Below are 12,882 nucleotides of genomic sequence, written 5' to 3' on the forward strand. Positions count from 1 at the left end.
AGCAGGGAGGCGACCACGCAGTGATGGACAGCAGTAGCCGGCAGAGGAGGCTCAGGCTAGGGGCGGGAGCCGGGGCGTGCTCGTATAGGGCCAGCTGGGCCGGCAGAGAGAAGGATAAGAGGGGAGCTAGGAGAATGCGCAACTTTAGCATTAATGTGAAGATTAAGACGATGCAGCAATTTTAGAACAGCAACTTTAACATTAACTTGATCATGCAGGCAGCAGATGAAAGTAGCATTAGCATAAAAGTTGCGTTAGCTCGTAGCAGCAGCTGTTGACGTAGCATAGCTCTAATGCTTAGCAGACATGATAGTGCAGTTTGAGAATGAGTAGCATTTAGCTGAAATGATTTATGATAGCAACAGTTTGAGTATGTTTAGCTTCAGATGCTTTGCAGTCGGCAGCATTAGCGGACGCATGACCAACCTTGAGCTTGCAGTAATGTAACAAATATTATTAGCTGACTGTAGTAATAGCAAGCAATTTGGAAGCATGGACATGACAGCTTAATTTTCCAAGACACGCGGAGATGGACCCCTCTTATCTATCCAACCTAAGGCTGAAGTAGCAATGCGGTCGCAGCATGAGCAGACCCATTACTAACCTCATGGTAGCAACAGTTGATGTAGAATAGTTGAAATGTTTAGGACATAATAGCAGCAGCTTTAGTAAAAGTAGCATTAACTGAAGCTGTAGATGCAGTCAGCAGCAAAAACGATTCATGACTAACCTCATGTTTGCAGCAGTAGTTCAAATAGCAGTGCAAATAGCATTAGCTGACTTTAGCAGTAATAGCAAAGCAATTGAAGCATAAACACGGCTTTTTTTTTTCTTTTTTTTTCATAATACAATGAGATGGTTCACTCTTCTCCATCCTTCCTAAAGATGCCTGGTGTCAATGCAGACGCAGCATAAGCACACTCAATACTAGCCTCATGATAGCAGTTGAAGTAGTATACTTGTAATGTTTACAGTCATGATAGCAGCAGACTGAATGAAAGTAGCATTAGCTGAAGCTGTAGTAGCAATGCATTAGCATTAGCTGAAACTGTAGTAGCAATGCAGTCAGCAGTGTTAGCAGACTCATGACTGACCTCATGCCAGTAGCAGTTTGACGTAGCATAGCTATAATGATTACTGTCATAATAGCAGCATTAGCTGAAGCTGTAGTAGCAAGGCAGTTTAGCAGAATTTGCTGGCTCATGACTGCAGCAGTTGACATTGCGTAGTTGACATGATTAGCAGTAGCCTGAGTAAAGGTACCATTAGCTGTGATGATTAGCAGTTATGTTAGCAGCAGTTTGAATGGAGTTAGCATTAGCAGTGATCATTGCAGACATGAGTTAGCATTAGCTGTAGCAGCAGCAGCAGTAGCAGTAGCAGTAGCAAGAGCAGTCAGCATTAGCTGAATCATTATAGCATTCGTGATAGCCTCACAAACTGTTGAAAGCAGGGATGGAATGAAGGCAGCCGTTGCACCTGGAAGGAGTGTGGCCAGCTTGTTGGATAAGGCTGTAGCACCAGCTGGTGATTGATGAGAGAAACCCTAGTCATGGAAGGAGTGAGGTAAAAACTTCATCGCGAAACATCAGATCTGAAGTAACCCTGAAAATATTATTTGAGAGAAAAAGCTGATGAGCTGCCGCTTGCAGCTCTGTGTGTGTAAGCCGCAGAGCATGGAGAGCGCACACTTTGTTTGTAAGCTCTGTGTGAGAGAGCCACAGAGAGAGCATGCTTTGCTTGCTGCATGCTGGGACGAGAATAACCAGTGAGAGAGGCAGTGATATTTAAAGGCGGAGTCCAACCGCCTGATTGGCTGACTGCCGATTGGCAGATTGACTGCAGGTTGGCAGATTGGCTGCAGATTGCCGGACTGGCTGCAGATTGCCAATCTGCCAGGCTGCAGGACATAACAACTCAGTGATCTTCTTTATTGAACTTGCGCTGTGAGCTACATTTAAAATTGCAGTGTTTTTTTAAACCAAAAACCTGCCTAATGATGATGTCACGGATAGGCGGGTGTCTGAACTGTCCACACAGTCCTCCTCTGATACACAGACAGTAGAGTAGCAAATTAGTAGCAGCATTAGTGAGGACCAATTATATGAACATAGGTTGAAAATGGGTGAAGTCATCCTTTAAGTAAAGTCAATTATTTGAGTTTGTATACTTGAGTATATATATATTTTTTTTAAAGCTTGTACTTTTGAATACTTAAAAGCAAGTACTCCAGTACTTTAACTCATGTACAAAACTCTCCTAAGAAGCCTTCGCTTGTATAATTGAGTAATATATTTGACCAGGAGTATCTATTCTTTGGTTGTGGAGTTCTTTGTGTCTTTGTGTAGTTAGGTAGGTGTGAAGCTTCAAAACGAGTTGACCCTTTGACCTTGGTGGTTTGCACAGGGAGTGTTCCTGTTCCATGTGATGAACTACAAGCCCCTGACCTACAACACGACCTACACGTACCCCTGGTGGGGGGAGATGCTGGGCTGGGCTCTGGCCCTGTCCTCCATGCTCTGCATCCCTGTTACCGTCCTCTACAAAATGCTGCGCTGCAAAGGCTCTCTGCGGGAGGTCAGTCCACGCGTGTGTGTGTGTGTGTGTGTGTGTGTGTGTGTGTGTGTGTGTGTGTGTGTGTGTGTGTGTGTGTGTGTGTGTGTAAATGTATTACCAGCTATACTTCTGAAGGCCAAACGTCCCAGTAGAATTAGATAATTACAATTAGATGGAGTTAGACATAAAATATGGGCATTGGGTTAGGCTTAAAAATGGCATTCATAAAATGCCTAGCAGGGTGATGCCCTCGCAAGTATAGTAATACAAACCTATGTGTGCGTGCGTGCGCGTATGAGTTCTGGCGTGTGTGTGTGTGTGCGTGTGCGTGTGCGTGTGCGTGTGCGTGTGCGTGTGCGCGTGCGCGTGCTCGATGCGCGTGCGCGATGCGCGTGCGTGTGCGTGTGTTTCTGTTTGCAGCTGTTGATAGTCAGGAGGAATCCGTCTCCGTGGGTTACGACCCCCTGGACAGTGTTAATTTAACTGTGAGAATGTAAACATTAACATTGGAACCCGTACGGATCCATGTTTGGGTCCATTTCCAGCGTGAAATTAATACTGAGGAATTCAGCGCAGGCGTTGGCCATGTTTTCACATGATCGTATCATTACTCATTAGAAGAGACTAGAATGGGGTGCTGTACTCTCCGGTCCAGAAGGACAGCTTTACAGTCCTCTGTCTCTGTCTGTCTATCTGCATGGATTAAAGTTCTCAGGCGCCACGACTGACTGCAGTCATTTGGAAACATGTCGCGCACCGAAAATAGCCGATCTACAAGCTCGCTTGTAGATCTGCTATTTTCGTCTTTTCATTCTCCGATATTTGGTCTCTCTCAGATATTTGGTCTCTCTCAGATATTTCGTAAAAGCAAAAGGTTAAAGCCTCAATCTGTGATTTCTTCAGCTGGCTGTGCTGTGTGTGTGTGTGTGTGTGTGTGTGTGTGTGTGTGTGTGTGTGTGTGTGTGTGTGTGTGTGTGTGTGTGTGTGTGTGTGTGTGTGTGTGTGTGTGTGTGTGTGTGTGTGTGTGTGTGGGGGGGGGGGGGGGGTCCTTTCACACTGTTTAGGACTATAGGACAGATTAGGACTAGGCTTGACAAAATGTTTCAGTCATGTTATTTTATTTAGAATTTTGGAGAATCGGAACATCAGGCCTTAATGGGTTAAACCACGTATCTGTCTCCCTCTTTCTCTGTCTGTCTGTCTATCTCTCTGTCTGTCTCTCCAGCGGTGGCAGCACCTGACGGCCCCGGTGTGGGGCAGACACCACCTGGAGTACCTGGCGCCTGAGTCCGAAGCCAAACTGCTGCCCCCTGCAGGAGGCAAGAGCACACTGCTCTTTGAGAGTGTCATCTGAGCGAGAACGAGCTGAGCCCCAGAACACAGAGCCAAGGGCCCCCTTCTTTATCTTTACACACACACACACGCACGTACGCACACGCACACACACACACACACACACACACACACACACACACACACACACACACACACACACACACACACACACACACACACACACACACACGCAGACACACTGGGGATGCATGATATATCCATCATCATTTCAGTATTGTACAGATATCTAAATTATTCCCAATATGTGGCGTCACAATGACACATTAATTACATGCCAACCACGTTGATGGATTGGTGGGGGAAAAACACAGTTTTTGACTTGACTTGAATGATGCTAAGCAAAACTCTACGGTCAAAGGCCGGTCTGTATGAGAAGGAAAGGTGTGTACCTCTCCGTATCATCGAAATACAGTATTTACTGCATGCGCCAATTTCTCCCACTCCTATTTCTTAGTTTTTGAAATACTACACCAGCCAAATAATAACAACCTGTTATGTCATACTTATTTTTCATGGTTTTCTCAGCCATTCTCTATGACATTTGACCTACATTAAGATGAACGTAGGCTTGGATAGTATATAGGGTATATAGGGTATTTTAGGGTATAGGGTAACGGATTAATGTGGGAGTGTTTCGAACCATTTATAAGAAGAAAAAAAAATGGTGGATAAGTGAAATTATCCAGAACTCTTCATCTGCACCCAGCATCATAGTTACAGTATGCCAGCTGTACAGTAAACCCTACTGGTGTAAACTGGCATTGCAATATCGATATACTAGGTATCGCTATCGCTATCGCTCAATATAACCATGGGAATTATCATTATCGACAAAAATGTCAATATCATGCATCCCTTACACACACACACACACACACACACACACACACACACACACACACACACACACACACACACACACACACACACACACACACACACACATGTAAAATACATATAGCTTTGCACTAGCCTGGTAGGAGAAACAAAAGAAATTTGAAAAAATCGATATGAAAATCCCTGGACGTAATGGACCAAAGATGAGACTCAAAAATAACTCCCACCAACCACAAACAGTCACAACACACATAATGGTGACAGCACTACACACACAACACAAAACAACTGAACACAACACATGTCCCCTCCCTACCGCTCTGCTTTCTGGGCTCTGTCCCCCCCCCCACCCCCCCCCCCCCCCCGCTTCCTGCCTCAGTGCTGTCCTGTCTCGTCTTGTCCCGTGAGTGTGAGGTGACGTACAGTGTAGCTGCAGTATCACCCCCCCCCCCCCCCCCCCACACCACTAGAGCCAGACCCAAATATAATAATCGGCCATTATTTGACTTTTGGGCCATTATTTATTTTACACATGGGTTATGTGCAATTATGCAGCCGATTCTACAAATGCCTTCCAAATCAGTAGTGAGCTTGTACACATCTGCTATTTTTTAATAGCCAACGTTAAAATCTAAAATGACACAGATGCCTTACCGGTTTTAATGGGTTTAAATCTGGTCATTCCAGGCAAAATTTGTAAAAAAAAAAAAAAAAAAGGTCTATAAGCTCACAAATTTTCCAATTTTTTTCTTTACAAAATGTCGGACAAAAACGTCGGCAATCAGTGGTCTATTAGGACTCTCCGGACTCTCCAAAATCGGGATTCCCAAATATGGAGCATCGGTCGGGCTCTACTCTCCCTCCACTCCCACTCCGTCTGAGTGTCTTTATCAGCCAGCCTCGTCCATCTCAAACCAACCCCACCCACACGCCATTTGGTGCTGAATGAATGATAAACTGACAGATCTTTGGGATCGTATGAATGCAAAGACCTCGTTTCTGTTATGGACGTGCCAGGGTTTTTCAGCGTGTGCGTGTGCGTGTGTGTGTGTGTGTGTGTGTGTGTGTGTATGTGAGACAATAGTGTGTGAGAGCGAGTGTACCTGTGTTTACAGGATGGGTTTGCGTTTGCTTGGAGAGCACGGTAGCAAGTGTCTTACGTACCTTATTGGGTTCATTTTCCCATTAACATAACACAGGGGTCTTCAACAGGGGAGTCCGGGATTCCTAGGGGGTCCTCAGAGTGGGGGGGGGGGGCGGGTGCGCCAAATCTTTGTTTGATAGGATTATTTATTTTTTACTTTAACCACTAAGCATTCCTGTTCTGAGGAGAACTTTAGCCAAAAATAGCAGATCTACAAGCTCACAAGCTAGATTGTGAGCTTGTAGATGGGCTATTTTTGGTTTAGAGGGGGGGGGGGGGGAGAGCAGACCAAGTACAGAGTCAAAGGTCACGTTTACTAAGTATTGATGGTTTAAGTGGTTAAATGCCTTAAAATACACATTAACATGAATCACAACACAACACTGATGATAGTGTTGTCAAACAAGTCTATGAACGGGGTCCTTGGACTGAAAAACGTTGAAGACCCCTGAGTCATAACGGCCACTGTTTTCTACCAACTGTATACTACCCATTGTATTAACTGTACAAAACTAACTTCCATTTGTAAACATGTGCAAACAAGCTAGAAAATACCCACAAACACATCAAACACTTCCAGGTGTGTGTATTATTATGAACTAACTTATGTGTCCAGTGTATCATATGGGTTTGTGAATCAGTGTCAACACTAATTGGGGAGGGGATGATAATCAGTATTTCCACCTTAAAGCAAAGTTATACTTTGGTAGAGGTTTGGGTTGTGTACTTACCTTGTCATGACGTAACTTCGAATATTGGCAAGGTATCATATGACTTTGATACTTGACTTCCTAATTGAAAATGTAAAATCAACAAGAAAAAATGTTTTTTTGTAATGTTACATACTAGGGATGTCCGATATTATCGGTAGATAATAGCATAAAAATGTAACATCGGAAAATATCGTTTTATTTTATGTTTTATGCACGACATGCTAAAAAATAACAACAAAAAAAAAATCAAAAAATATCAAAAATAACATCTCATTTAATGAGATGTTATTTTTGCTCCAATACTTAGAGTTACATCGTTGCAAAGGTAACTGCACAACCCAAACCTCCATCAAAGTGTCATTTTGTTTTATGGAGAGAAGTTTCATAATGGAAGGTCAATGAGAGGAAAAAGGAGAGAAGAGAGGGATGGGAGGGGATAGAGACATGATGCCAAGATGTCAAGAAAGACGCAATAAAAGACAAGATGGAAAACATTGTACTTTTTTATTTTGGCTCTTTTATTTACATGAACGCAGACTCAATTCAGAAAGCTGTCAACTCTTACAGACAACAAACTATTATGGAATGGATGGAAATGTTAAACCTACACAATGAAAATAAGCTCTCCAGTTTTTGTGTGTGTTGTGATATGTACAAATACTGTATGTTCATGTATATGCATTTTTGTCAATACAAACATCAATCAATCAATACATGTAAAAAAACAAAAAGACACAAAATCAAGGATATTTCGGTTAAAGAAATGTAATCATCGTTTTTACTTATACTCTTATACCTGTAGACACATTTTTTTATTTCAGTAATCTGTGATAGAGCAGTGGTTCTCAACCTTTACAGACCGTGACCCCCAAAATAATCATAATTTGATTACCCTGATAAGCACTTGAAATGTAGGAGTTGAGGCATTCAGTTTGACTCGTTTCCACAGATAAATATTGTGAAAATAGCAGATCTACAAGCTCACAATGTGAGTCGCTGTGAGCATGTAGATCGGTTATTTTCAAGATTTTTGCCTCTTTCTTATATTATTTGACCATTTCGTTTTTATAGTATTTTTGTTGATTACTTTTGATGCAGGAATTGATTTCTTTGGTATTAAAAAAGTCTTAAAAGCCCTTAAATTGTCACTTCACTGTCATCTGGGGCCCCCATCCAAAATCATGTGGGGGACCCCCCTGGGGGTCCAGACCCATAGGTTGAGAACCACTGTGATAGAGTGCAGTCAAGGAAATGTGCTAGTTCCACACACAGCATACAGTCTCAAAGCATAGCAGCCAAAATCACATGCCAAGTTTAATACAATTCATTCATGCTTTCTTTTTTTCTTTTTTTTTTACACGTACATACTTTTAGCAGTGCAAAAAACAAACAAACAAACACAATATTCAAAACCTACTGCAAGTGTTCACAGTTTCAGTCAGCTGACAGATAAGTGATGACAACAGATGATTATTTCCCATTGGACCAGGATCCCTGGCTGAAATAGAAGGCAGCCTAGCTAGCAAGATGTCTGGAGCATCAGGTATGTGTGAATAACGCCTATAAATATGCTCACGCTACAGTGAGCGTTTGAAAAATTACCTCCATTATAATATACTGTATGTCCCTGTCGGGTGGAAACCTGCAAAACCGTTTTTTGTGGCTATTTTAAAAATAAAATAGTGAAAATAGTCTACAAGCTTCACTTCTTTTGTCGACAACTGTATGATGAAGCAGGGCATTAATTATTTTGTATTTCTAAAAAAAACTATAAAAAGTTGAAATATGGAGAGGTTTCTGCCCGACTGTGACAATGCTGATTTTATACTGGAAGTAAATTATTAACCACTTGAACCCCAGTAACCGCAGTAAAAGTAACAGGTTGGCAAACTACATTCTCTAAAGAACACAACAGAGAGTATTGTTTCATAGACATACTGTATCTCTTGGCCCATCATCACAACAGCACCTCCTCCCCAATATTAGTCTCAAGGCTGTGTGCGAATTCACTCCCTACTGACTATATATAGTGCACTATATAGTGATTACGCCACTTCGTAGTGGTTTACAAATGTATAGTGATCATGATACCATATATTGTGGACTTCTTTAATCTCACAATGCATCGTGAAAAGTAGGGTACAACAACCGATGGTCACTATTGCAAAACCTACCTACCCATCATGCGTTGATCAGCACACATTTTAATTGTGCGACATCATGACGCCATAATGGGCGACCCGAGTAGTGTCTTAAATGTGTTTTTCCCCCATATTTTGCCAATGAGTTCGCTATATCGTCTCTGACGGAAGGAGAACGTGTCCAAAACTGTTACTTTTCAGGATTCAAATAAAAAAAATTGCAAAGGTAGCAGATGGAGAAGCTCGAAACGCATCGCGACGCTTTTCGAGACGCGTTTCAAGCTTGCAGATCTGCTACTTTTGATGCTTTTGTGTGACACTAGTATGATCAAGTAGGGCATTCATTTATGAAAAAAACTAAATGTTAGAATATGGAGATAGGCGGTTTCTTGCCCGTCAACAACGATATAGTCTCCTACACAGAACTCACTAAATGAGCAGGGAGCAGGAGTAGTGAATGAGTGAAGCGATTTCGGACACAGCCTCAAGTCTCTCTCCCCTTACAGTCAACCTCACACTTACTCTCTATTCTGTTCCCACACGCTATAAATACAGACTCCTATTAGTCCAGTGTGACACTGCCCAACCACCCACACACCCCCCCCTGGCCTGGCCTCATCATTCCCCCCCACCACCCTCTCTCTCTCTCTCTCCGGCAGGGAGAGAGAGAGCTGCAGCAGCAGTGACGCCTCGCCGGTGTATTTCATTAAGCGATATCATAAAAATAAAAAAAACCCTGTTGCCAAAGCAACGGCCGCGTCTCTATGGCAACCGGCGTCCGCCATGTCATGGTGGTGGTGGTGGGGGGGCGTTCTCCTCCCTCCTCAGTGACCGGGGGAGGGAGGAGAAGAAGGGATGGCGGGAGCTCTTAACGGATCAGGCAGGCAGGCGGCATTTCTAAAAGAGGAGAGGAGGGAGGAGGAGGAAGATGGGCGAGAGGAGGACCGGCAGTCTGACTGACCCCTGTTGGTCACAGCTTGGTGATGCAGGAAATGTCCTATGAATGAAGAGGAGAATGGGAACAATTAGTGCAATTAGTGGGGTCCAGGGAACCCCCCAGGGGTCCTCCTTGGGGAGGGTTGGGTTCCAGGGGGCCATCAGCAAAATGAGATAGTACAGCATCACAATCACTTCAGCCAATTCATCCATTTATATGTTGGCTATTCAAAAATAGCAAATTTACAAGCTCGCAATTATCTGCTATTTTAAAATTTTTTGATCTCCAAAATGTTTGGATTTTGAATAATCTTTTGATTTTTTTTAACACAAATCTTCTCTTCTGGGGGTCTCTGCCACAAAACATTCTCAGATGGGGGAGGGGGGGTCTGCGGCAAAATATATATAAATTTGGGGGTCTTTGACAAAAAAAGACAGAAAGACTGAAGAGGCTCTCAAACCAACGCCTGAGGGGCTTGGACTCAGGGTGGTATTATTATTATTTATGAGGAGCCATCGACTGGACTCACCACCGCGCAGTCGTCCTCGCCACCGTGGTAGGCGGTCACCTCGTCCGCCAGGCTCCTCCTCCTCCTCGTCCTCCGGGCGACGTGGAGCACGGCGTCGTGGACGGTGGCGAAGAGCCTGCTCTTAGGGACGGACTCCGAGAAGAACGACGCCCTGTCCAGCTGCTCCACCACACAGGCTGCGAAATGGATCGATTGATTGAATGCTTTATTAGTCCGAAATGTAAACAGCACGTGGTACAGTAAGACATTAAAGCTAAAAGGATAACACAAAAAAGTTCCATTATGGTCCTACGTATTCAATTCATCAACAAAACATTAACACAATAATACATGTCATCAACAAATACAAACACCATATGTACAAAAGAGATTTCATGACATGCACGTACGAGCAGTTAGAGAGAGAGATGGAGAGAGACAGACAGAGAGAAAGAGAGAGAGGCTTATAACTTATGAATGCATGGTTGGGAGGCAGACTGTACTATGATTTTAGCAATAAATATTTATGTTTTGGGTTTAATACAAGGTCAGGATTTGCCCCTCAGGGAACAACATGGTGCCCGTTATTATCAAAGCTTCAGTTGATGCGACTAGACAGCCTTGACTGCCTTATCATCCCTGATGGCTTCTGGGTACTATCATAATTCCATTTCGTTGCTGTCGGGGCCGAAACCTCCCAATCTCCTTATTCTAACCTTTTGTTCTTAAAGGAACGCCCTACTTGATACTACAGTGTCACACAAAAGCATCAAAAGTAGTACTTTTGCTATTTTGGAATTTGAATCCTGAAATGTAACAGTTTTGGACATAGTATGAGGTTTCCACCCGACAGAGACCATATAGTAAATGGTATCCAGTCCCTCTCTGCTTGGCACTTAGCAACAAGGGTTGCGACATATACTAGAGTAATGTCCAGGGGGTGTACGGACTTGTACATCAAGCTTCCTCACGCTAGGAGGAGACAGGCTGACCTCTTGACCTATATGAGCCACATGGCTCGGCATCTGCTGGTTCCCAAGGCTACTTACTTTACATACTCTGTCGTACAACAAATAGGGAAAACAGGCAACAAAAGCAAATCCCATGGAACCCTGGGTACTACCTGGCCTACCATGTCTGCAGAGCGGGCTGTCACTCACCTTGGCAGGCTGCTAAATAAATGTCCACGTCAATTTCCCCAAAGTCTCTGAATATCTGTGGATAATAAAAAAGAAAACATAATCATAATTAGTGTTTAATTGCGTGTGTGTGTGTGTGTGTGTGTGTGTGTGTGTGTGTGTGTGTGTGTGTGTGTGTGTCGTCTCTGTCGACCTCATATTATGTACAAAACTGTTACTTTTCAGGATTCAAATCAAAAAGAATCAAAATAGCAGATCGACAAGCGTTTGTGTGACATATGGAGATAAGAGGTTTCTGCCCCGACAGCGACGATATCCTGTAATACACTCTCCATCATGTTGTACTGTACTGTATGCCCCCTAACCCTCCGTTCTAAATCACATTTGGTCTGTGAACAGAGAGCCATTGTTCGCCCTGCATCACAAGGTCACTTATTATTAGTAACCCACACACAAATGTTACATAAAGAATATAAAAAGCAGGCTGAAAATAATGCAATTATACAAATCTGTGTTTTATAAGAAAGCGTGGTCTCCGTCCCTGGATGCACTCGCCCATTGTTGCCAGAAACCGGTCTAAACCGGTCTCAAGTGACAGTAACTGGGGCTGCCACTATAGCTGAAGGCTCAAAACCCACGCAACCATGATTACAATTGATTACCCTTGGCTTTATGATTATGTTCTGACAATCGGAATATATTAGACAATCAAGATGCCATGGCACGCTATGCAGGCCTGGCATTTATTGTCCGTGACACAAACTCCCTTTTAATCTGTGTGTATTTCTGTACAAATGTAACCACATTTGTACGCTCTGGGCCCTATTTTGTGCGGCATCTAATGCCCCATGACTAATCTTATCAAGACATTTCTTATTACTTTGAAAAACATTTTAAAATATTGAAAATAGCTGATCTACAAGCTCACAGCGCGTCGCTGTAGATCGACTATTTTCACAATTTAAAAATGTTTTTCAAACGTTTTTAAAATGCCTAATAAGATTAGTCATACTAGACCATACCCGTAGGGGAATATGAGCACCCAAAGTGTGCAGTTTGGCCTATGCGCTGAGAACAGACAGTTTATCAGGGATCGAAAGTGAGTTTGTACTGTGTAGTCTGTAGTCGTGTCCCGTCGTGGAGGCACAGAACACACACAAACACCCGTCGGACGTCGCGAGCGCGCACAAACACACACACACAGACTTTTAAAATAGGACTGGATCTAAAAGTGCGCGTGTGCGTATGTGCATGGTGTGTGCGAGAAAAGTCTGCTGTGTTTCCACAGAATGCAGTCAGAGAGTAGGCGGGGTCTATGGTGTGGAAGGAGTCTAGTTGCCATGTAGGCATATTGTAAGCGCTTCAGTGGCAATATTGGTGGTATTGTGTTTTGGCGTTGGTTGTGAAAGTGCAGGTGGGTGTGGGGACGCGTTGTGAGCTTGTAGATCGGCTGTTTGCCAAGAGGCAAGGTATATGTGTGAAGGCTCTTCGTTTGGCCTTCTTTTCATAGACCTCGTTGCTTGTAGGGTTCGTTTCGTTTGGCCTTGTATT

General features: G+C 43.4%; 3 protein-coding genes across 5 annotated transcripts in view; 2 read left to right on the plus strand and 1 right to left on the minus strand.

Moving 5' to 3' along the window:
* LOC311052925 (sodium- and chloride-dependent creatine transporter 1) overlaps nt 1-5,984 on the plus strand; it is a 44,680-nt gene extending 38,696 nt beyond the window's left edge. Inside the window, exons 12-13 of the mRNA XM_084068233.1 lie at nt 2,407-2,577; nt 3,782-5,984. Of these exons, the coding sequence (XP_083924359.1) occupies nt 2,407-2,577; nt 3,782-3,910 (300 nt within the window). The 3' untranslated portion in view covers nt 3,911-5,984. The remainder of the gene's footprint in view (nt 1-2,406; nt 2,578-3,781) is intronic.
* The window catches only part of uckl1b (uridine-cytidine kinase 1-like 1b), a 476,626-nt gene that overhangs the window by 428,812 nt on the left and 34,932 nt on the right, over nt 1-12,882 (plus strand). The window lies entirely within an intron of this gene.
* Nucleotides 9,379-12,882, minus strand: part of slc26a6l2 (solute carrier family 26 member 6, like 2) — a 29,936-nt gene continuing 26,432 nt past the window's right edge. For 2 of the 3 annotated variants that reach the window (XM_084068937.1, XM_084068935.1), the window contains exons 19-21: nt 11,353-11,407; nt 10,214-10,389; nt 9,379-9,744 (exon numbers count right to left, since the gene is read on the minus strand). In XM_084068937.1, the coding sequence (XP_083925063.1) occupies nt 9,718-9,744; nt 10,214-10,389; nt 11,353-11,407 (258 nt within the window). In that variant the 3' untranslated portion in view covers nt 9,379-9,717. The remainder of the gene's footprint in view (nt 9,745-10,213; nt 10,390-11,352; nt 11,408-12,882) is intronic. The other variant, XM_084068936.1, reaches the window with a different exon arrangement.

The sequence above is a fragment of the Gymnoscopelus microlampas genome (assembly GCF_963454915.1).
Source record: "Gymnoscopelus microlampas genome assembly, chromosome: 10".
NCBI lineage: Eukaryota > Metazoa > Chordata > Actinopteri > Myctophiformes > Myctophidae > Gymnoscopelus > Gymnoscopelus microlampas.